The sequence below is a fragment of the Prunus avium genome, chromosome 3 (genome assembly GCF_965620075.1).
Source record: "Prunus avium chromosome 3, drPruAviu1.hap1.1, whole genome shotgun sequence".
In the NCBI taxonomy this organism is placed as follows: domain Eukaryota; kingdom Viridiplantae; phylum Streptophyta; class Magnoliopsida; order Rosales; family Rosaceae; genus Prunus; species Prunus avium.
The window spans coordinates 1,229,458-1,254,376 of NC_142286.1; the positions used below are offsets into that span (position 1 = coordinate 1,229,458).

Consider the following 24,919-nt stretch of genomic DNA (forward strand, 5'->3'; position numbering starts at 1 on the left):
CTAAGGGGTTCGTTTGGGACAGCTTCTTTAGAAAATACTTATGTTCATAAATGCTTTTAGTAAATGCACTTTTATTACAAAAATGTTGAAATTTTCATAAAAAATCCAAAGTGCTTCTACAACCCACAAATACTTATTAATTTTTCTACTAAATACTGTCTGAAACTTTTTATTATCAAAAAATGCTTTTACCCATTCTAGAAGCACTCTCAAATAGATGCTAATACTACATTACAAACACCTACTTTGATCACTTCAACAGAAATTCCTAAACATTCACTTCCGACAACCAATTGTTTTCAGGCATTTGCTTGAAGTGAAAACAAGTCTTTTTTATTGTAACCAAAAAAAAAAAAAACAAGTCTTTTTATTCACCCAAAAAAAAAAAACAAGTCTTTTTAAAGTGATAAAAGAAAGAAGGAAAGGAGAGACACTCTAGAAGGTTGTACTGTACCCAAAAAATAATTTTAAAAAACCGTTCTATAGCGTGCCTCTCTGCTTGTGCTAATTATTTTGATATTAGAAGAAGCAAAAGTAATTAGTGTACGAGCGTCTATTTTTGCTGAAAGAAGATGAGAAACGCACAACCTGCCCAGATTCCGACCAGCTTTGGCCACGAGCTTAGAGCTTGTCTTCGTTGCCGCCTCGTCAAGACGTACGATCAGGTTAGGGTTTTAGTTTTGCTTTTGGTTTTTGATATTTCAGAGATTTTAGGGTTTTCTTTGAGTACAAAACAAACACAAACACAAATACAAATTCAAATGCAGTTCAGGGAATCGGGATGTGAGAACTGCCCTTTCTTCAATCTGCACGATGATAACGAGCGCATCTCCGATTGCACCACCCCTAATTTTAACGGGTTGGTCGTCCGTACTCTTCTTCTCTGAGACGATTTTGATTTTCTTTCTTGTGTTTTGGTCATCGCCAATTGACCTGCATGTTCGTATTGCTTGGGTTTCAGGATAATTTCAATGATGGATCCATCTAGGAGTTGGGCTGGAAGGTGGCTCCGAATTGGTATGTTTTTCTTTCAGCTCGTCTTGTTTCATAAATTTATTCATTTCTAGATTTTTCATCCACACAAATAAGTGATTTTGAGAATCATTCTTTTGCTTTTACTCTTCTTTCCTTGGTCCCAATCTACTTTTCTTCTGGAATTTGCTTGCTTGTGAAATAGTTCATCTTGAAATCTATTGTTGAGTCTCTTATGCATTCTTTTAACACTTGATATCATTGTGGCTGACCCTGAAGTTCTAAATGACCCTGTGCTTCCATTTTTTGCTTTTAGAAATTTTCCATGCTCTAGATTATGCCTTCAATCTGGCATTTGATTTACATATCTGGAACTGGCTTTGGAATTTAATTTTTTTGCAGGAAAATTTGTCCCTGGCGTCTACACTCTTGCTGTTTCAGAGGCTCTATCAGAGGATTTGCAGGTAACACAATGCTTTTGCTATGTTGCTTGTTAGTTATATAAATTTCCAATAAATTGGGTAGCGGGCACTTGTTTTTTATTTGTTAAAGTGGTCAATTCATTTAACTATATCATTTCGTGTATTGTGGGTTTTTGGTTGGGATAATTGTCCAGTAGCTAGTTAGCTACCAGATCTTTCAAATGAATTTATAAGTACCTTGAAAACTCTGTCTCGTACATAACATTAGGAGTAAAGAAAGAATTCCAGCTTGTGGAACTTTGTTTAACAGTCCAGCCAGATATGACTGGCTTTTGTAATGTGTTCTATATATTCATGGTTGAAGTAGTTAATCGTAACCGTAAAAGAAACTATAGCTAGGACACAGTGCTGTTGTTGGAAAATTCTCTTTCTTTTATTTGTCAATCGTTGAGCCACAGAGCATATCTAATGGTTTAGATTCTCCCTGCCCTTTTTCCTTCTCGTGATGTGTAAATTGGTCCTTTAATCTGTTTATATTGTGAAAGCTGCTGTATGGTTTTACCATTCATGAGGATCAGTTCTGTAATGACCCCATTCGCGGTCATGGTTACATTGATAGATGTACCATGAAAGCCAAATGGGGTAATTCAGTGTTTGGACATCACATTATATAAGTATTAATTCATTATCCGTTTGTTCCTTCCCATTTCATTGTCATTGGCATTGGAGCTTAAACCGGCCATGTGTACAGATATTCATGGACAGTTTCCATGTGTCTTGTTTACTTTCCAAACCTATAGAGATTGAGTGTATTGGGAGGTTTGAAATTCCAGCATTAATTGTATGACTTTGGATTTTTTCATTCTTTTTTTCCCATTGTCTTCGGATCCGTTACAAATGTGTTAGCTGATTTCTTTACTTGGTTCATCTTTTTGCAGAATTTATGCGAAGATGAGCGGGTGCAATATGTACCACCAAAGCGTGCATGAGTGACCAATTGATCGGACCAAACAAGAACAAATCCCTGTTGAAAAACATTTGTAAGACTTTTGGCAAATGCCTGTTTATGAAAACAATTGGTTGTCGGAAGTGAATGTTTTCTGTAGGAGTTTCTCCTAAAGTGATCAAAGTAGGCCCTTTGTAATGCAGTATTAGGAGTAGTAGAATCCTCCTTATTTTGGGCAAATATGAAGGCCACCAATTAATAGACCAAATGCAAGGCCAAGAATCACAATATATATATATATATATATATATATATATATATATATTATGGTGCATCTCCTTTAGCACAATTCAATTGACAAAATGCAAGGCCGCATGCAAATGGAATATGAAGCGCACGCGCATGTGCTCGCATCCAATGAGTTACATATAAAAGAAGTAATTTATATACCTATTGCACGGCCATTATATGTTAAAACAATATTTGCGAAATTGGAACAAATCCAGAAAGTAATACTCCATAGATTATTTCCGGACTTGATGAGTAATCAGTAATGTAGTGCCCGTAGCATTATTGTTATTGTTTTGTTATTGTTATCTGATATTGCCCCAAATAAGTTATAAAGAGAATTTACGGATCCTTGGATGGATTCATAAAGAATCACAACATTAGCAAATTTGCTTCTGGTTTGGACCTGGCCTTACCTGCCTTCAACATTAGTATATTCCTAGATATAGGTCCATTTTCATCAAGATGTAATGGAAGTAGTCCGCATACTCTTTCACTCTCATCAAGTACGCAATTAACATATCCATAATTTTTAAGGAATTTACAGTATATGCCACTATCATAAATGGAATTATATGAAAACACATGACTAAAATTCAGTATATATATATATATATATAGAGCTTTAGTTGAGGGATCCCTTATTTGAGGGACACTCTTGTAGGTCCCACTTCGTATTGTATTTCACTAATCCAAACTGTCTATTTTGTAGATGCTTATTCAAAGATTATCTCTACAAAAAACCACTTAAATCCGATATCATTTGACCACTCAATTGAATTAGTGAAATTTTAGTACTTTCTTGAAGCATCGTGTTCATTGATTTTGTAGGACAAAATTGGATATCAAAACGGTTTCTGATTTGTCTAATTTTTTGCAATGATCTATGAATGAAGACCTAAAACATAGATGGTTTGGATTGTTGAAAAAAAATTTGTAGGGTACCCTAAATGGTGTCCCTTTTATTTGAGGGATCCCTCAATGCTCAATAGAAGAAGACTATATATATATATATATATATATATATATATATATATATGAAAACACAACCGAAACCTTGTGAGATATGTAGATTCTTGATATCTCAAGGATTCACAGAAGAGTAACTCCCAAACTGGTTATGTATTTACTTCTGGCAATACAATGATCTCATGGCGATCCACCAAACAAACTTTGGTTGTTACATCCTCTAATCATTTGGAAACTCTTGTACAGCTCCATGAAGCCAACATGTGTTTGGTTATTAAGATCTCTAGTCCATCATATTCGGAGTAACTGTGATCTTCCTTCAACAACAAATTCTCCAAAGATCATGTTCAACGCTCATTCTATAACTCAATTCAAAGAAAGGTTATCAAGGGTGACATAACCAAACACATATCATCAAAATTCTTCTACAAACATGAGACTTAAAAAGTCAAGAGATCGAAGTCGAAATCATGGACACGTAGAATGTAAATTAGCGTTCATGTAAAAAAAAAAATGTTGAATGTCCTCGGTTGGTAAAGAGAATATGTTGGATGTCCTTATTTGTTAAAAAAAAAGAAGCGGAAGGTTTGCGTGTCATTTAGAAAATTATCAGGGACCTTTATGTCACAGACTCTAATACTTGAAGAATTAGGGTTACTAGGAAACTAATCCTCCTGCCTATAAATATTAGATTATAAATTACAAAAGCGAAGAGAGTGAAACCTATTTCCTCTATATCGGCACCTCATAAACAAACTAGTCTAACTCAAATCTTCTTCTCCATTAAGTTTGCAATCATGGGCCAAGGTATGTTTCTTTCTTTATATGTTGATTGAAAGCTATTTTAAAAACTATCAAATTCTGGATCTTGGATTTCTGCTTTACATATTAGAGTTATGGTTGAAACTTTCATGATATTCCCATTATGGATTTTAGCTTTTGATTTGTATTGATTAAATCATACCTATTATGTTTTTATGGTGATTAAATTTGATGTTTTACTTTTACACTGTGCTAAATCATGAAAGATTATGAGTTCGTTTTTAGGATTCACTTATGCTCATAGGGCTTCTAGCAAAACCCGCTTTATTATAAAAACGTTGAAATTTTCATAAGAAATCCAAATGCTTCTCAAGAAAGTGCTTCTATGACTCATTAGCACTTCAAAATATTTTTGCCAAACGCTATCAGAAACGCTTTTAGCCCTTACAGAAGCACTCACAAACAGACCTTATATTTTTTTTAGTTTGAGGCTTGAATAGGTAAATGAGGGAATTATTATTTGTATGCATATGTTCCTTTTTTATACATGAAATGATGTGAAGTGATGTATGTTGAATAGACTATGCACAAGCGTTCTTTATCGATTGATCATCATTTAGACTATTAATTGTTTTACTATTGAAACAGATGCTCGGTCTCACTTTACCTCATGAAACTGAAATTTTCTCACTTAATCCCTAGAATCTCTAAACAATGCTGAAATTTTCTCAGTTTACCACTTTCGTCCAAAAAAACATTAAGTGTGCTGATGTGGCCTGTGCATCTTCAGATGGGTTGAACTTAATCGATGAGGGCTCAATGGGCATGAGCTTCCCTTTAAATAACAAGTCGTTGAAGGGAGACATAGTGAGGCTGGGGTCGTCCATACGGTCATGGCTAGACCTAGAAGAGACAGTGAAGTCGAACTCTTTCTCACATTCCACGCCATCATTCGACTTTACTTCATCAACATCATCATCTTCTTGAGAGATATCGTCATCATCTTCTTGGGGCTCTACATCGCTCTTGATTGTATTGTGGCCAGAGGGTTTGTGGCTCAATTCGTTTTCGTTGGGGAAGCTTAATTTTAAGGTTTGCAGACCTTTTTGCCATTAGGCAAAGCAAGTGAGAGATATTGTCTGCAAAAAGAAATTTAAGGAGAGATAGAGCTGTGGAAGGAAAGAAAAGGGAAAAAAAAAAGATGAAGAAAGGTTTAGGGGGTGGGCACTACTTTTACCACGTTACAAAGTTCAGATTGTGGGTAAAGGGCCACGTGGTAAAAAGACTGAAATAGCCATGCCACATCATCAAAACTAACAGAGTTATAAATGAAGATTATGGCATGTGACAAAGTGGAACACCAAACCTAGGTCAAGGAGGAAAAGTGGGCCACTTCAACTTCCGGGGGGCAATGTAGGATTTGACCATAGTTCGCTGGGGCACTATAGTAAAAAAGCCTAAATAAAAGGCTATTATAATTTTTTTTAGGGTTAACAAACCCTCTTTTCCTTTTCTTCCCCTCCACATCAACTAACCACCCTTCACCTCTATCTTCCCCATTTCCCCCTCTTCCCTTTATGCTCACTCTTATACCCAAAGCACCCACCCCATCCTAACCACCTCACTCCCACTTCCCCCTCTCGCCGCCTCACTTCCCTCTTCCCTTTCCGGTCACCCCATCCCCAAATATGATCAAGACACCCAAATCAACTTCTATGCCTTTCCGCACCGATCTCTGTCTATTTATCTATCTTTTTGTCTCTTTGCCTCTCTCTTCCCTTCCAGAGAGAGGGGAGGGGGTGGAGTGGTGGTTTGGGGTTAGGGGTGGGGTGTGATGGAGGTGAGAGAGAGAGAGAGAGAGAGAGAGAGAGAGAGAGAGAGAGAGAGAGAGAGAGAGAGAGAGAGAGAGAGAGAGAGGAGGAGCTAAAATTACTAAAATGCCCACACCACATTAACACACTTAACGGTTTTTAACGGTTTTGTGGATGGAGTGGTAAAGTGAGAAAATTTCAGCAATGTTTAGAGATTCTGAGGGTCAAGTGAGAAAATTTCAGTTTCATGGGGTAAAGTGAGACCAAGTCCGTTACAGGTGGTAAAACAGTAATTAAACTTGTAACAAAAAGTGTTGAACCTTATTATGTTTTCAACATCATAAGTAAATTGATTTGCATCGCAATGTTTAAGAACCACCTAAAGGTGTTAGATTAGTTTTTCATATGACGGATACATATAAATGGAGTAATTTGTATGTCTTATTTAGATTGGTTTTGGATAGCCAAATATAACAAAGCTTGTCTCATTAATTGAGAATATATAATTAGCAATAGTGTAAAATAAGTGCATCAGGTATAATAGTTGGTTATTGGTATTATCATAGTCTATTCAAAGGAGATTAATTCTAATGATATTATGTTTATTGATTTTCAGGCCACGCAATACTTTTGTGAGCAGTTTCTTTTGGATGCATGATTGAAGACGTGCCTAATGGGATGCTCCAACGAGTAGCTTGGCCTCTCTAACCATATGGGTGCTCCAAGGTGAGTAGCTTCGCTTCTTTAACCATATAATTAGGCCTTCTCACCATTGGGAGGTGAGCAGCTCCAACTGCTGGATAAATTATACAGTAATACGGTATTACCACGTGTGGCGATTAACACGTGGTACTACATTCTACTGAGTTCGCAACATGTGGATGGTGCTGCTATCTATTTTATAGTAGCAAAACGAAAATAAAATGGAAAATGCTATGCTTACCACATTTTTCATACCACATTCATACCACCTCTCTAATAGAGGTGGGCCCCATTGTATTGGTGGGCTCCACCTCTATTAGAGAGGTGGTATGAATGTGGTATGAAAAATGTGGTAAATCAGCCTAATAAATAGGAAGGTCCCTATGTCAAGTCATTACATGGATGAAAAACAAACATGTCCTCATAAAAAAAACCCAATTATCCAAAATGAAATTTGGAAATGAGTCTAAGAACAGCCTAACATTGCTGCTTTCTGTCACAAAGAAAAACTTCTCAGCCTAATCCTACGGACTAGTTTTATTCTTAGCATAGCAGCCACAGGTAGACCACTAATAGGTCAATCCAAGCCAGAGCAGTTGAGAGCAGCCTTGATTTTTTGAACGGTGGAACTGATAAGAGTATTGACAGTTGCCACTGACTCCATGTTGAGCTGCTTTGAAGATGTGGGGCAGGAAACCAGTATCTGGAAAGCCACTGTAAGAAGTGAACCACCTGACCTGCCATTACTTGCAGCAGGGCCAGTTTCGGGATGGCCGTCGCCAGAGATTACGAACCCCGATGGAAGTATAGGTATCTTGGAAGAATCCTCCCCACATACTGCTATATTGAGAGCTGGTATGTCAACTGGAGCATATATAACCAAGGCCCCCAGAGAGTCTATGTAGCTCTCTTGAAGCATCAGCATGTTATTCTCTGTAGGGATGAAAGGCTGCTCCACAAAAACCATTGATGAAATGAATTTTGGTTTTCCCCATATTTCATGGATAAATAAATCTCTGGAAGAAGGAAAGGAAATTACCCGAATGATGGATATACAGTTTCCGGGATGAGTTCCAGTTGAAATGCGAGCCACCTCGTGCACTGGATTTCCATTACAGAGAACATCCCACTGAGAGACAAATCAAGTTAAGCTCATTGTTAAGGTCACATTTCAACCTCTAATTAGTGGTAAATATGAACAAAAGTTAGGATCGTTTTATTAGTTAAAAACCTGAAGTCTTGTTTCCTCATCTCTGAAGAAGTTGAAGACATTCTGAGACGGCAGAGGAAGCCAAAGAGAAGTAGCAACACTGACAACCATGCCGTTGGGCTGTCCTGGTTCTGTGTTTTTACGAACAGAGACTCGAACCCCGCTGTTGTGCACTTCTGATAATTGAGGAAAATCAAGTTTACCTGCCATGCTCAACATTCCACAGAAGTTCTTGACCATCCTGTGGGAAAGCTTCATTGTGCTCCTCCTCCCTTCGGGCGTAGTAATCACTAAACAATGGATAACATGTCCTCATCAGAACTCAAAACCATTACGAAATGATCAGGAAAGAAAAGAGAACTAGACATATGATCACATATTAACCCAATAGATTTTTCTTTTTCTTTCTGGTAGGCTTACCTCCTCCAAACTCACAACTAGGTGCAACCTCGTCCATTGAGTAATCAAATCTCTCACACATCCTCTGAAGCGTAACAATCCATCTTTCAGCGCCGTACGCAACATTGCTACATATAAGATCTCTATAGAGCCGATGAGTTTGTGTCTTGTCATCTACTTCGACATGCTCGATCCAGGTCACCTATCATGGATGCAGCCAATATTTATGACACGACTCTTCCAAGTAGAAAATGTCTTAAACTAAGAATATAGGAATTCTGAGATGTTCTCTTGGCCTTTTCCCATTAGCTTGACAAGCGTATTCTCAGAACTAGTACTAGTGCCGCATGTAGATGTAATTATATGGTTAAAGAGACGAAGCTACTTACTTTGGAACATCCGTTATGCATGTCTTTAATCACGCATCCGGAAGGAAGTCTCCATGATCGAGTTTGAAATGCAGAAGTCTCTTTGGGGAAATCATACGACACATCCACAATCACCCAAGTGCCTATTTCAATCTGCTGACAATGGCGAAGAAAGTAGAAGTCCCGCGACAGCACCAATGGAGAGAGAATGTGCATTTGTTCATACATCTGTGTTAAAGCAATTTGATTTGTATGACTAGTCATGATAAACTATAGGAAAATAATTTAAAAACTGAACAAAACAATGACTTTATACATACCAGCTGCAAGCGGCCACTCTGGTTTCCCACCATTCCACTTTCAAGTACTTGAATCGTCTTAGCGTTTGTGATAATTGTAGGGAAGAGATCTTCCCATTTACTCTGCAAAATTAAACAATTGTGCTTAAACTTCTTTGATCGTACCAGCACTACATGGTGGTGATGGTGGTGGCTTAATATATAGGAAATAATGGAAAGTAAGAGTTGTAGCACTAACGGAGTCTAAAAAAATGTCAACCAAGTGCGCTGCACTAATGGACACTACTCCTGAATCTTTTGAAGACTCGACACGAGTACTGGAGCTCTTGAAGTGGTTCGGCCTTGGAAATATCTTATCATAGCTGTCGCGGTTGAGGAGATATCTCCCGTCACCCGGCGATTTGATCCACAAGGGCTCATTGATCTCAAAATTTTTGAGCAGTTCTTCTATGGCACTGGCAGCAGTATCTGCCATGTGTGTCTTTTCCATTTCAGGGATTTCTATTAATTGATAAGCTAATGCAGCATTATTAGCAACTGTAGGATTGGTAGGATTGAGACTAAGGGGAGGGCTTCCCATCCCTTGGTTCATGGAACTTCCTGGTGAGAACTCAAATGAGGATCCAGCAGCGGATGCCAACGAATCAATATGTGATATTGGTTTCCCAATATACTTGGAAAGAAGGCTGGCTACCTTATCATGCTGCAAAAGAAAATATTCCTAACTAGACATCAATAAAGGGAATCCACCTATAAATATAATGAACAATAATTTACATTAAAGATCTGATTAAATTATAGTGCATAGACAGAAATTATTTATATTCTAAATATTTGCCTCTTCTCTCAATTGAGCATTCTCCAGCTGAAGTTTCTGCAAACAAAGCTGCCTCTCTTCTTCACCAAACGGTGGCCCACCACAAGTTGGGCAAATCACATTCTTTAGGGCCTCTCGGAATGCAAAGTTTTCACATTGAATTCTTTCATTATTTATGCGAAGAAGACCGTTGTCTGCTCTCTCATTTTGAGCCTGAAATTACAGAAAGATTCACCATTACACATGCAATATAGAATAAAATGAAAAAACAAATTGCTAAGCATGCACGTCGTCGAAGTGAGAAAAATGGAGAACCTTTGTCTGTGTTCGTTTATTTTGAAACCAGAACTTGATCTGTCTTGGCTCAAGCCCTAACTCCCTGCTCAGCTGTTGACGCTGGTTGTCATCGGGGTGGGCGCACTCCTTGAATAATCTTCACCAAAGAGAACCCCATTATCATTTGAAGAAGTGATACAAAGAAGGGGATAGAAAAAACGAAAAAGCCTAATATTGGTGAAAAGTAGATACCAAGGATTAATTTCAAATATCATATGATTTGAGAGATAGATATGTCTGAAGCAAAAGGTATAAAAGACGAAGAATTTCTTGGAATGCAGATCAAGGTCTATCTTTGAAGAAAACCTTCAAAACAAGCACTGATTTGGGATATACACCCAATTACTAGCGAGGGCCAGAAGAAAAAAAAAAATCTCTTACTAGAAGATTTAGAAGAGAGTGTAGACATATCAGAAAACGGTACATGCAAAAACGTCTTTAATATCTATCTACACATGTATTTTCTTCTCTTTGTTTTCTTTTTGGAAAAACAGATCTATGTTATGAAGTAAAGAAGGCAGAAGTTGGACATGTATATCATCCTATAGAAATCCAATTCCACAAAGTTGATAAACAAATAAAAATCATCCCACAAAAACCATAATTTTCAAGAAACACATCTCAGGAAAATGATCTAATTAAACTGAAACAAAAAGAAAAAAAAAACATTCAGGTCAAGTCAAGTTGTTGTCCTAACATGAGTTGAGGTATAAAAAAAGCAGTTATTGATTCTCACTCTTCAAGTCGCTGTATCTGTTCAGTAGTATGGCGATGATACTTCTTATTGGCCCTGCGAGAACTCGATGGTTCTTGTTCATCACCTGATACTCCAGCATTTCCCTTTGGCAACTCCATTCTCTACCACATTAAGAAAACACAAAACCACACACAAAACAAAAGCTTTTCTTTCTGAAACCAAATAAGAGGCACACACACACAAAACTCACACACACATCATATATGGACGTATAAATTAACAAGGAATTAATTCACACATGCCATCCAAACAACATCCAGATAAAAAATATGAATATCTGAGGTTGGTCAAATCCCATATAAGGACACCAAATTAATTTCGAAACTAGCCCAATTAGGACAGAGATATCTACGTTATTTGGTTTCTATGATTCTGGGTTGTCTTGGATTTCTTCCTTATGAATTTGGGTTTTATGGAAACTTTTAAATCTGTTCTGGTTTCATACACCTAATGAGTAATGAACTACACCCAAGAGTAACAGCTAAATACTAGATGAGGTCAACAAGAATCGAGGGGGCTCTGTGCTGTCTTTAACAAAACTACCAAGTCTGCAAATTGGATTTTCTAACAGATATAGAAGGCACATGACTTTCCAAACTTCATTGCCAAATGGCAAAGCCAGTAAAAGTCTTGGCTGAATGTTCAGATGCTCTCAGACCACTATTATGAACAAGACCCTTTCTCACTAAGAAATGATTTCTTTTCTTTTCAATGGATGATATCAATAGTGTGTGCATAATCAAGACAATCAAAAAGTATTTGCTAACGATAATGGGACAAGATCGACAGTAATAGGGAATGTTACTTGAGAGTATCTCCCTAAAAGTTCTAGTGAGGAAGTATGTTTTGTTGTCACTTCCTCATTGGGCTTCAGCAACGAATTTCAACTTTCCACGATGAAGGCCTGTTGTAGTAGGCTTTCTCCATGATTTTGTTCATGCGTTTGCATGGACAAAAGTCATCTTCATTATGATAACGTTAGAGCATCTCCAACAGCCTATTCAACAACTTTGGAATGTTAAAATAGGTGAGTCACATCATCAAAACTCTCTCCAACAGCCTTATCAAACTCAATAATCAAAGCTGCAACCTCTTTCTCTATCTTGTAAGTTGACATTGGCTTTCAAAACATTTAATTTTACTTTGGAAAAATAAAACCTACCAAAATATTAAAAACATGCACTTTTTCTTTTCATGTAGTAAATACATAGACATTATTCACATGTTTTCATATTTTTCATTAATTTTCATAACATTGCATTAATTGCATTGAAGAGTCTATTGGAACATAAATTTATTAAAGTAACCACAAGATCGTACGTTATTATTTGGTTGACAAGTTGGTTGATGTAGACGCAAGATCGTACAATATTATTACATGATCCATACTTAAGGTTTGAAAAGTATTGTTTGACCTTTCTTCTACTTATTTATATGAAAGACGTCAAGATTTTTTACTCTAATGATTAAGAGTAATTACTCTTACATAAGTTTTTTAAAGTTAGAATAGCTGACATACAACTCTCATTGTAACTTAACTACTCTTTTGAATAGTGCTCTATTTATAATTTAAAGACTTAATTATTATTTTACCTCATGTACTTTCGATTATCTCACTTTACTTCTTGTATTTTAACTTTGTGTCTCACTTTTGCCTCATCTCATACATTTTGTTAAAAGATCAGTTAACTACTATGATTACGCTTGTCCACACCCTTCCCAACCGTGGGCTTTTTCAGCTCTAACGGTTGAACTGGCCGACCAGTCCTGCTCTATCTTCAACAGGCTTTGCCCAGCCCTACCTAATGGCCAAGAATGTTTGAGCAAATGGACGGGCCAATGTTTTGCTTACACGTAAGGCACACTGACTGAAATAATAATATAATTTATATATTTTAGAAATGTTAAAATAAAAATCATTTTGAAGATTTTTTATTTGTAAGATATACGTATCAATAAAATTTTAAAATCATGTTTATAAAACAATGAGGCACACCCAAGTATTTGGCCCAGCACATCAATGTATACTTATTATATACATATAGTTCAAGTTCAAGAGACATAAAAAAAACATATACGTTTACACTGGTTATCAACTTTTATATAAGGATAGCGATTTTGGCACTTTTAACTATCTACGTTTCAAAACTTTTAGTCAGGATCGGAGGACACATTTTTATACAAGAATAGCGTATATATGAGTTAGGATCGGAGGACACATTTTTAACACAAGTTTGGTCACACTTTTAAGACTTAAGACTTTTAGATCTTACCACTTTTAACGGTGAAGATGAATGCTAATATAACTTTTTCACTATTACACCTTTATATTCTTCCCTTTTCGGGAATGACAATATTTAATAGCTTTTTCAGTGTTTTTCTCTCTCTCTCTCTCTCTCTCTCTCTCTCTCTCTCTCTCTCTCTGTTTTCTCTATATATATTAGGCCTTTTATTAGGAGCTATGGTCCTGAACTTTGTATAGACTTGAGCTTTAGTCCCGCAACTTTCAAAATGGCTTCCACGGTCCCTTAACTTCACTTTCGTTTGTAGCAAAGGTCCTGGAGTCACTTCAGTTACTCCTAAAAAGTTTTTTTAATTTAGTTTTACACACATGAAGCATGAAACAATTTTTATTTGCCTAGTGCAGTTATATCATTGTGCAAGAATTTGTTCAACTCTTTGTCTTCTGTTTCCATTTTTTATGAAGCTCATTACAGTGTTGCTCTACAGAAGTCTAATGCACTTTCTGTGAATCTGAATTTCATATTTGAAGAAAATTATCATATAAATGAAATGACAACTGGGAATAACTTAAGCCTGTTAGTTCAAAACACAACCCAACCCCCAACCCATCCTCTTTCCCATAATTTTCATGTTCTCTCAAAATTACAAAATGAATACATTCCCTTTATATCTACCAACATTTTTGGTCTGGCACTGAATCAGGCGGATACTGATGTCAACTTGTTAACCATCCCTGGTCTTACATTTGATGCATAGACAGTGGGGCAAACTGCTGCTGTTTGCAATTCGCAATGCTGGTTGTCTTGTTACAGTAGTATAGAAGAAAGTAAGAACACCAAAACCCTTGATTATCATTGGATATCCTCAAAATCATCTTCATCCTGTTGGGGAATTTGCAAGTTACTCGTGTGCAGTGTGCCTACTTGTCCAGTTCCATCTGTTATCATGGAGCGAACTATCTGCATGTACATTCAAGAGTGATTCAGTTTCTTCCCAAATAATAGCACATTCCAGTTCATATCCTACCTTCAAAGAATGAGAAAAAATTGTGGAAAGCACACACAAGAAGACATAATGAAACTTTTCATCAGATTATAGTTGTAAGTAAAATTATGTTGACCTCTGAGGTTTTGTACATTTACACATAGTGCCCCTCAAAAAGGATAATTTTTTCCTCAATATAGTTTATTGTGAACATTTGACAACAAAATATGATGGACTAGTGATAGGACTTGCACTAGACTATCATATTGTGTTCAGACTTCACAGTATGAAGAGCACCAGTCTCTACCCATTTTCAGGATAGCCAAGTGCAATTATGCAGAACCAGTAAATTACTGCAGAATTAGGAAATGACTCGATCAAATAAAATACTCCAGTAATTTCTTTCTCTGCCTTCCTTTTCAGAGCTAAGCTTCCCATTAAAATTAGCCCAATATCACTAATCTGTGTCTAATTACCCCATCCCAGGCTGTATTTCATGCATACTCAGTCTGGGTTCGTAGTAAATGGCCCAATCCCCTACCAATCTCTACCCTCTTTCACTTTCCAAGGCCGCTTTTGATATTTACATCTGACTCTAATTTTCATTCTTGATACCCATCTAAACCTCGGGATCTAGAACAACTAAACCTTCCTCTTCAACTCTTACCTCTTAAACTTACAGTGCGTTGGAGTTGATTACAGACTCACTGTTTAATCGCTTGCCTCCACTAGCATGTCCACATTAATCCAACCCTATCATGACTATCATCTTCGGGCTCAGGCTGAATGGATGGAATTTTGTGCTACCCATCCTTTGGTTCTTCCTACTTCCTCCAGACATAGGCCTCCTTGTTGCTGACAACAGTCTCTGACTACAATTTACCCCTCTTTGACTGCTACATTTATAAACAAACCTATTTGATTCTCCATCACTCTAAATCTTACTTCGAACAAGTTAACAACATTTTTGTTATGAAATCAGTTTCTAAGTACCAACTACATAGATCACAATCATTGTTGAATGTTTTGATCCATTATAATAGGAAACTGTAAAAGACATCTGGATACATCACCTTATGTTATCTCCTATCTTTGAAGCATCCTACTCACTTTTACAAAAGAAGGAGAAAAACACAACAGCGATCTGTTGTTTTGGAAAGGATAAAGTTGAATTGGTTTTACAAGCATCTTAATAATGGATTATTAAATCTACATTCACGAGTCAAGAACATGCTTTCGTCCCTACACAGTTCCACACTTTTCCTGCCCCGCATATTCATGGTTAGTAATTTGCACTTGCAACCCTTGCAAAATTTCCTGCGGAAGAGTTTCCACCGATGAACCTTTTTCCCTTGTTCTTTACCTATAATCTCTCTAGCACCACCTCTATCCAACTGGTCTCTGAATGAAGCATTCTGAGCTCTTGGATTAGTCATATCTCCACTAAAGATTCTCTCTCTAGGAACTCTGCAAATATTTTGCCATCCAAAACCTGACCTGCTGGAATTATGATGTTGCTTCCCAGCACACACCCTGTATTTTTACCACATTCAGAAAATACCCCTCTTGTTCAAATATAGTCCAAACCAGAAAACTGAGTCAGTGGCGCAATGCTTTCTGAAGAACTAGTTCTGCTTAAGTTTATTCCCTGCCCCAGCCATCTCTCAATCAATAGGCAGGACAAAGGTCAACCTTCTTGAAGTAACTCTGCAGTTTGTTCCTTTTGGTAATTCTGGTAGCTGTTCCTCTTGGTTTTGATAGACTTGCAATACAAAAACTTTCTACTCAATCTTCACATCCTTGTCTACTTCTCTGTATACTCTATAAGACCCCATTTTCTCTCTAGACACCACCGACGCTGTCCATCCCCATACAAATGAGTGCATACTTTGACAAGGTGTCCAATTCACCTCAATATCAATCAGTGAATCCCCCAAAGTATGTGTTTTTCAGTTTTATGCAAAGGCATTTTTTTTTCCCGCAAGAGCCTTTAAAAACTCCATAGCACTATTGATTTTATGACACCATCCTCCACATTATCTGGAATAGAAAACATCATGGCCATAAGACTCCTCCAATCAAACCTTCTCATTACTCATATCCAGTTTACTCATCTACTGTAAGACTTCATCAGCTTAGGAGATTAAGATTTCCTAAAGGTCGTACCTAAGCACTCTTTCTACATCATGCTTCCAACTTTTAAAATTTGACCATCCAACATTTGAATCCCAAATAATTGATTCATGATAGAAGCAAAGTTTACAATTGTAACAAAAACAAAACATGCTCCAATAACATGTTGAGGGTTTCTTATGCAATTTTGTTTTACATAATAATAGATATGCATACTTATATATATACACAAACGAAGAGCTCTGGGTGCAGGAACCCCGCATGCAGGATGCCACACTGTTCAAATCCAAAAGAAAACATCCCCTTCGTTTTCTTTTTAAATTTGTTCAAGTTTTTTTTATCCCCAGTTATGACAGTTTGTTACTCGGGGATTTACAGTCTAATAATCAGTTCTATCAAATGGGCCCTATTCTAAGCTAACAAATGCCCATTGAATAAATGATCTCTATAAGTTATAAACGGCCAAGTTAAGCTAACAAAGGGGCGACTTGAATTTGCAAAACAATGATCTTTTTCTCCCTTTCTAAAAGCTTCTTTTCCCACACTAAAAAACCCCCCAAAAAAGAAAACATAAAAACCCACAACTTCCAAGACATTGAGCAATGTAAAGGATGATGAACTGCAGTTTCATTTGATTCCTTGCACATATTGATTGAAAGTGAAGCAATATAGAATTCAAACATTGTGAGATTGTTTTAACCACTAGAAATACATAAAATTAAACAATGTATTAATTAAGGAGAAAAGGAAAACTAATTGCATCATGAGAAATCAGAAAGATCACCTTCTCTATTTCATCAAGAAGAAGAGGGTTCTCTCTCAAGTACTGCAATGCTTTATCTCTTCCTTGTCCTAACCTTTTTTAATCACAAACAAATGTCAGTCATTAGGGAGGAACAGTTACACAAGAGGATTCTTGAGTTATTCTAAAACAAATAAACAAGGTCCTTACATGAACAAAAGAGTAGTTACGGGAATTAAAGCTTGAAGTCTAATCACATTCTCTGTTTTATGAATGAGAATCTTAGCACAGAGTAGGAGGTAAATCTCCTCCTTTCATCTCACCTAGTAGCTATATCTAAAATTTAAGGGATTTTATAAAACATCCTGTCATTTTTTTAGTGAAAATACAGAAACCAAAGAAGGCTACACCTTCTGCCTATTCTTGTGCACAAGAAAATAATAAAATGCTTTACTGGTAGGTTAAATAATGTTAAAAAGGATTGAATTCTGGATACTATCTCTGATGACAGGGAACTCAGTGAGCTCAAAAGACTTTCAAATGTAGTGAAATCTGTTTTTGACTTGGGCAATTTGTTTTTAGAACATCAGGGTATATGGGACTGCATGTGTATATAGATTCAACAAGATTCAAGCTGGGAAATGGTTGATTTTTCCAAAAGCAAAGGACTTCATTGTTAAGAAATTAAAAGGAGGTATGCAGTAGCCATCATGGATTTCATTACTTTTATTTTGTCTCATAGGAGAATGAATCATGCATGTGCTTTCCCTGGCCACTTTCTGGGAATTAAGACACTGCTCCAAACTTAACAAGTCTTCAAATATGGTTCAGATGAGGAAGAGATAGGAGTTTGTGTGCCTGTATAGAAGAAAACAAATTTGAGGTTTAATAAACCTTTGCTCCTTCCGCTGAGCATCAGTCTGATTGTAGAAAAAGGGGCTGATAGAATCATCTACTGCTCTGTGGAGCTGGGACTTTTACCAAGAGACAGTAGCATTCCGGAAAATTTTCCAGTGATTGACACCAATAGTGTCTTTGTGATCTCACAAATAGTTGAGGTGTACATGTTAAGGGTCAGGGCAGTTGAGGGTGGTGGTCAGTTTGGGTTAAATAAAGAGAATTGAGCTATGCTAGAAAGTATTACAAGTGAATTGAATTTACCAATGGTTCCATTTTGATGCTGATAAGGGGCACAAAGAGTCAGGGCCGGGTTGCTAGAGCTTAAAGGAAATTATAAGCTATAGCGTAGGAGATCTAGGGTCTAGAAGTAAAAGGAGGCTCAACAAAGAGTTGTAGACTCTGGGACATGCACCTTGTTGTCAAACAAGAAACCGAAAAAAAAAAATTTAAATATAGAAGACTGATAGGAAGTGTGGCGGCGGAGGTTCAAAGCCTGGGTCCTTTTCCATCATGTGGCAGGTCGAGAGGGGTTATAGTAACATGGGATGTGACATCAGTATTTGCGTTAGATATTATTTTGGGCCTCTACTTAGTTTGTTGGTAGTACGTATTAAGTTTTAAGTGAGTGAGAGTGGTGGTTTATGGGGCTGTATGATCTGTCTGTGTCCGATTTTGTGAGAGGAATAATTTGTGGGAAGAGTGACTAGAAGCATGAAAGGTTTTGAAGGATTTTTTAAAGAAAACAGAACATACTAGATTACACAATGCTCAGTTCACTTGGTCTAATGTTAAGGATAGATTGGTGAGATCAAGATTGAATGGATTTCTTGTCTAACCACATTGGGAGCAGAGCCACCCAAAAGCTAGACAGGCAGCCTAGAGTTGTGTCAAACCATTTCCCAATTGCATTGCACATGAGTCCCATTTAGGTAGGATCCAGTACCGTTTAGATTTGAGAACATGTGGTTGCACCATAGATCTTTTAGCAATACTTCTACGTTGTGGTGGGAGGAAGTTCAGTTCAGGGTTGGGAAGGTTTAAACGTTTTAAAACTGTCAGGAGCCTGGCTAAAAAGCACCCCATACTTTCATGTGAATTCAGAAGGTGCCTGGCTATATTGATTTCAGACCTGACAAAGTGGTCTCCTTAACGAGCAATCTCCACACATTCCCTTATAACTGACAATTCTACTTAGTATATCCACAATTAGCGTGAATAAAGGTGAGAGTGCATCTCCTTGTCTCAAACCACTTAATGCGCCAAACTTACCCCTTTGCATCCCATTAATCAATTCAAAAAAATTATCCAAGTTTCAAACAACCCCTAATCCATTTCCTTCATGTGCACCTGAAACCTTTCCACACCGACAGGAACTCAAGAAAATGCCACTGCACATGGCCGTATGCCCTTGAACAGGTTGGACATATTTAGATTTTTAGGATTTCAATTGAGGAAGAAGGGGGTTTACTTGGGGTCGCAAAGAATTGAGAAAAGTAAGCAAACTGGGCTGGTCTGATTCTGTGAACAATGTGGATTACAGTGCACATGAATAGAATTTTGAATGAGACTCCTATTTGACTGAGTAATTATCTTAAACAGTTATGGATAACCCAATATCATAACAAGACTCAACAACTAAAAATAGAACTAAAAGCAATATCCTAAACCCAGTATCCTACTGCATAGTCTTTAAGGACACTTCGTAGCAGATAACAAGGAATATAACTAAAAGCCGAGAATATAAGTTCAAGTAAAAACCTGTGGTCCCCGTAGCTATACCAAGAGCCCTTCTTCACTACTACATCCATAGTTTCAGCACAATCCAAAATGCAACCCTGAAAGAAAGAAAGTCAAAACAGAGTGTGGTTTCCACCTTATGAGTGGGGAAAACTAAATTTGTTGCGATACTGACCAATTTACCAACTCCCTCTCCAAAAACAATTTCAAATTCAGCTTGTTTGTATGGCCTTGATACCTACATCAACTACGTATGATAAGCATCTTTCAAAACATGAGCTATTTTAACTAGAAACATAACAAAGTCGATGAAACAAATTAAATAAAAGATATAATAAACTGCAATCATTAATTTTTACTAAAGGTTTGGCAAAATCTGGGAATCAGGAGATTGTAGTCAACAAAAGTCTCTCCTCCAAAAGCATAATCAAATATCATAACAAAATCATTTAGCCCACAAAAAGGATGGAAGCAGTTTCATAATATCAGAAAAATAAAAAAGGGAATTTAACAATTTGTCGATTGTTACAACAGTTTTCATGGTCACAGGCTGCACTTCTAGCACAGTGTAGATTTGGGACAAAAAACTTTGAGAAATTAGACATAAACCTTTAAGAAATGGCAAGACAACTTGTCATACTTTATACCAGTTATGAAATTTATACTGAAAGTGCAATTACTACTTAAGTAATCATAAGGGCAAAAGTAATAAAAATGTTCTTTCTGTACATGGTGTACAACCCTCAGATGCAGAAACCATTTTGAAGCACTCAAAATTACCTTACTCTTTTGCACTCTTACACGAACCCGAACCCCAATTTCTTCATCTCCCTTTACCTAATCAGTACAGAAGTACGTTGTATGAGCAAACAATATAGATCAAACTCTATTCGGTTACCTACACAGATAAATATACTCATCCATCAAATAGCTGTCATGCAATAAGAAACAATGGCTATTGTTCTTACAGACTTTATCTTCCCTGTAGAACGTATTTCAAGCCGAACTGAGGCAAAGAATTTTAATGCAATTCCTCCAGATGTCACTTCTGGATTACCATAGTATACACCAATCTTGCAAAATGAATGAACGATGCCATTAGTTTCTGGAAGTGAAACAACTGTGATTAGGGGAAAATAACTAATAAAAAAGCCTGAAGGAAGAATCGAAATCATATAAATCTGAAAAATTAATTACTCAAATTCAGCTGCTTATACCTAGGCACTCAATTATTGCAACGGACCCAAGTATGGGTCATCATAAATATCTGAAAGCTTAAAGGCTCAAAATCAGCTGCTAAGACATAGGCACTCAATCTCAATTGTTTTACATACCATCCATATCTTATTTGATATGTATGAACAGAATTAATTGAAATTACCTTATATCTTATTTGATTTAAAAATATTAGAGTACATCCAGCTTTAGACGCATTTCCTGACATTTTGCGCAAAGCTTGGCTCATAAGGCGTGCTTGCAAACCCATTTGCTGCATACCAATCTCACCCTGTACGTAGCAAGATCAGATATGAGCAATTGCATATCTTAAGTTTAAAATTACCAAGGAATAAATAAAATAAAAATAAAAGGTTACTTCAATCTCTGCTCGTGGAGTGAGAGCCGAGACAGAATCAACACAGATAAGATCGATGGCACCAGATCTGCACATACGATCTGCAACTGAGATGACAGAAAACCAATCAATACATCATGCATACACTAAATTTATTTCTTAAGCATCACGCTACTGCCATTCTGAATACTTCCAGAATGATTGCATCGATCCCACAAACACACATTTGTCAGAAAAAGTTCCCACGATGATACAAACAAGAAAGATATATTACTCTCAAGTGCCATTTCGCCATGATCAGGCTGGCAGACAATCAGATTTTCTACATCTACCCCCAGCGCTTTTGAATATGCTGGATCAAAAGCATGTTCTGCATCAACAAGCATAGCATTTCCTCCAAGCTTCTGCATATTACCATTGAAAAGCCATTGGTCAGTAAACGGAAGCTAAAGATTTCAGATGACAGTTGAAACAACTATACCTGCACCTCTGCAATTGCATGGAGTGCTAGAGTGGTCTTTCCACTACTTTCTGGTCCAAATATCTGAAAATAAATACAATGATAGATCATTGTTTTGTACAGGAAACTACCTACATCCTTTTCTATTATTTTTCATCTTTATTTTTGTGGAACCTTCCACAGGATTCCAACTTTCCAGATCTCCTTGCTCTGCATACATATGGTATTTGATGCCATTTTCTTGGATCAAGTAACTGTAGCAGGATACCATTTGCGAGGAACATTACCGGATATATATATTACCACTAAAAAATTAATTTTTTCCAATTAAACAATGCATCTTTGATCATGAGAAGTGTTAAGGAAAACAATCAAATCAAATCAAATCAAATGAGAAACAGAAATTGGCCTTTGGGCCTTACAAAACCTCTCCGCATTCAGAACAGGGTGAAGGGAAAGTGAGTTCTTGGGTCCAAATTCCAATCCCCAACAGATGCATGCGTAACTTAACAAGCAAAAAGAAAAAGAGAATGATAGATACAACGATGAAGCATGAAAACATACAATGGAAACATACCTCTACAATTCTCCCTTTTGGAAGGCCACCACCTAAGGCAAGGTCTAATGTCAAGCAGCCACTGGGAAAAGTTTCACTGCAATAAATAAAGTCTCAAATAATCTACTTTCCATCCTAAATCATACAAGCAGCTGGTCTTATGCTCCATCATGCTGCTTAAAATTGAAAAAAGGCCAAAGGGAGTGAACACAAACAATGATATGACAAGGATAGAAGGACATACACCAAAGCTCCACCAGCACTACCTAATCTTGTAACACTACCCTTTCCAAATGAACTATTTATATCATTCATTGCTGCTTCCAGTGCTTTTTGCTGAAAGAAAAAACCATAACATCAGAATTTATCAACTTTTAGCTCACATTTTCTAGTGCTTGTCATAAACCAACAGTGCAAGTTATAGTTTTTTTGTGCTTGTGTGCCTCTTCAACAGCATTTTTCTGCTTCTGGGAAACAAAAAGAACATTGAGGTAAAAAGGCGCAAAGGGGTTTTGAAAACATACTCGGTCAATGAAGAGGGGGTCGGAGTCAGCAGAAAGAGCACCATTGACTTTGGCTTGGAGCTCACAACGAACTCTTTTGATGGGCTTCACCGCCATTGAGTGTACGTTGAAGCGCAGTGGGAGAGAAGACTGGAATAACAGAGGAGAAGGTAAGCACTGCGAGTGAGAGTGTGAGTTTGAGTGGGTCGAAAAGTATCTCATGCTTCCGCTGTTGCTTCTGAACACTAAACCCATTACTAAAACTCTATAAAAAATGAAATTATAGATGCAGCAGCGCCCAAACGAACGAATAGTGAGAGAGAAATATGAAGAGATGGGGAAAAGGCTAGCAATGTGACCGTGAGAATACCCAGAACCTATTTCCTTTTCTTTCTTTCTTTTTAGGCGAAAATTAGTCAAAAGCCCCACATTACATTTTAGTAAAAAAAAAACCTGACAAAAAATCCTATTTATTTCTTGGCCCCAAATGGGGTGGGAAATAAATTCCTCCTTTGAAATAGTGGCTTAAAGTTAAAAATAATCAAATAATAACTTTTCTATATCTTCAAAATAAAAATGTGTGACTCCAAAAAAATTGTAATTGATACTTCATAAACTCCAAAAAATTCCTCAAATTAAAGCGTCAAGAAATTGAGAGAAACTTACATAACGAATATAGAAACTTGGTTCACTTGAATTAAGTCTTAAAGGTGAGTGCAATAGCAACAAGAGTGTTCTTTATTTTATTTTTTCTCTAATGCGAGGTTAGGGTGGTGCTTCTTCTTTTCTTTTCTTTTTTTCCTATGTGCTGTGTGTGAGTTATTTTATTTTTTTCTCTTTTTTTTCTTTTGCTGTGCTGTGTGTGAGTTCCCCCACACCCCAACTAGATGAGGTTAGGTTATTTAAATTGGGTGAGCTAGGATTTTATTTTTTAAAAGAAGCCACCTAGGCTATAGCCCAACCCCCCCCCCCCCCTCCCACCCCCCCAACCTCCCCTCTTTTTATTGACTAGGAGAACTAGATGAGGTTAGGTTATTTAAATTGGGTGAGCTAGGATTTTATTTTTTTGGCTGGAAAAAAGAAGCCACCTGAGGTTTGGTTCCTTCACCCTCATCACAAATCCTTCAACAATAAGAACATCTGCGAAGCATAAATGGTAAGTATTAGCAATAAGAGGAACTCCTTGTGTATCTCTAAAGATGAATCCTAAAGCAAACGAGGAAGATGAAGCTTTGAGAGAGCCATCAAATTTGAGCTTCACAATAGTCTCAAGGGAGGCTTCCATCTTATTGTTGTGCGGAAGCGTCAACCAATTGTGAGTAAAAAATAAACAACAACTAGCAGGAGATAAATGGAACACAAAACAACACCAACAAGAACACCAAGATTTATACTGGTTCGGCAATGCCTACATCCAGTTTGGAGACGACGGAGTAATTCACTATATTCAAAGAGAGTATACAAAGTGTTTATCACTCAAGAAAACCCAAAGCCCCAAATACACCCAAGTCTCACTCTCACAACAATTGAAGAGAAAACAATGATACAAAGCAAAGAACAACTAGAGAGAAATGTTTCTCTCTTTGGCAAGATGCCTTCTTTGCTATTTTCCTCTTCTACTCAACACTTGGTGGGATACTTCAAATGGAACCATTTGCTTCCAATTTATAGCCAAAGATGCAAGAGTGTGAATGCAAGCTTCAACTATTCATTTGTTGGCTACCAAACTTACCAATGGATGGCTACCAAACAATCCACCCCTTTTGACCTCATAGTAAGCCAACATTTACTCACATGGGCAACTAACTTTGACTCACATGGGTAATTCCAAAATTCTTCTACATTTGAGCCAATTTCCAACAATCTCCACCTTGGCTCAACATGTAACAAACTCTCATAGTAACACTCCCAATGGTCGTCTCCCAATCCCCCAAGGGGCAATCAACAAGTTTTACGAATTCCAATCAAGTCCAAGCAATGCTTAAACTTGAACAACGAAACTGGCTTCTCCAACTTATCAAATTGCTTG

The 24,919-nt window shown here is 37.0% G+C and overlaps 3 protein-coding genes across 3 annotated transcripts; 1 reads left to right on the plus strand and 2 right to left on the minus strand.

Annotated features, from left to right (window-relative positions):
* The first annotated feature begins 431 nt into the window (after window positions 1–431).
* Window positions 432–2,483, plus strand: LOC110765076 (transcription elongation factor SPT4 homolog 1). The gene is made up of 5 exons (XM_021968128.2): window positions 432–665; window positions 768–859; window positions 962–1,017; window positions 1,375–1,436; window positions 2,333–2,483. Exons 1-5 carry the CDS (start codon window positions 573–575, stop codon window positions 2,381–2,383), a joined length of 354 nt encoding a protein of 117 aa, XP_021823820.1. The 5' UTR covers window positions 432–572; the 3' UTR covers window positions 2,384–2,483.
* Window positions 2,484–7,249: 4,766 nt separating this feature from the next.
* HDG8 (homeodomain GLABROUS 8) lies at window positions 7,250–12,020 on the minus strand. Its single transcript, XM_021968121.2, has 10 exons — window positions 11,038–12,020; window positions 10,281–10,398; window positions 9,987–10,178; window positions 9,387–9,851; window positions 9,170–9,271; window positions 8,871–9,077; window positions 8,503–8,683; window positions 8,104–8,372; window positions 7,912–8,001; window positions 7,250–7,821 (listed from the first exon to the last, which is right to left on the minus strand). Exons 1-10 carry the CDS (start codon window positions 11,154–11,156, stop codon window positions 7,450–7,452), a joined length of 2,115 nt encoding a protein of 704 aa, XP_021823813.1. The 5' UTR covers window positions 11,157–12,020; the 3' UTR covers window positions 7,250–7,449.
* Window positions 12,021–13,817: 1,797 nt separating this feature from the next.
* Window positions 13,818–23,294, minus strand: LOC110765121 (DNA repair protein recA homolog 1, chloroplastic). Its single transcript, XM_021968179.2, has 13 exons — window positions 22,912–23,294; window positions 22,632–22,723; window positions 22,409–22,484; window positions 21,853–21,915; window positions 21,646–21,775; window positions 21,393–21,478; window positions 21,180–21,305; window positions 20,767–20,871; window positions 20,579–20,635; window positions 19,974–20,036; window positions 19,820–19,896; window positions 17,204–17,276; window positions 13,818–14,261 (listed from the first exon to the last, which is right to left on the minus strand). The coding sequence occupies exons 1-13, from the start codon at window positions 23,143–23,145 to the stop codon at window positions 14,154–14,156; spliced, it is 1,290 nt and encodes a 429-aa protein (XP_021823871.1). The 5' UTR covers window positions 23,146–23,294; the 3' UTR covers window positions 13,818–14,153.
* Window positions 23,295–24,919: the final 1,625 nt, after the last annotated feature.

Bases quoted from the DNA above. Each gene is read 5' to 3' on its own strand.
- LOC110765076 (XM_021968128.2), top strand. From the start codon at position 573: ATGAGAAACGCACAACCTGCCCAGATTCCGACCAGCTTTGGCCACGAG. The intron at 666-767 runs GTTAGGGTTTTA...ATTCAAATGCAG, and splicing joins TCGTCAAGACGTACGATCAG to TTCAGGGAATCGGGATGTGA. The intron at 1,018-1,374 runs GTATGTTTTTCT...ATTTTTTTGCAG, and splicing joins TGGAAGGTGGCTCCGAATTG to GAAAATTTGTCCCTGGCGTC.
- HDG8 (XM_021968121.2), bottom strand. From the start codon at position 11,156: ATGGAGTTGCCAAAGGGAAATGCTGGAGTATCAGGTGATGAACAAGAA. The intron at 10,399-11,037 runs GTGAGAATCAAT...TCTTTGGTGAAG, and splicing joins CAGATACAGCGACTTGAAGA to ATTATTCAAGGAGTGCGCCC. The intron at 10,179-10,280 runs GTTCTCCATTTT...CTGTAATTTCAG, and splicing joins ATAAACGAACACAGACAAAG to GCTCAAAATGAGAGAGCAGA.
- LOC110765121 (XM_021968179.2), bottom strand. From the start codon at position 23,145: ATGGGTTTAGTGTTCAGAAGCAACAGCGGAAGCATGAGATACTTTTCG. The intron at 20,636-20,766 runs GTAAGAACAATA...TGTACTGATTAG, and splicing joins CTACAGGGAAGATAAAGTCT to GTAAAGGGAGATGAAGAAAT. The intron at 17,277-19,819 runs GTTTTTACTTGA...TGATTAAAAAAG, and splicing joins TATAGCTACGGGGACCACAG to GTTAGGACAAGGAAGAGATA.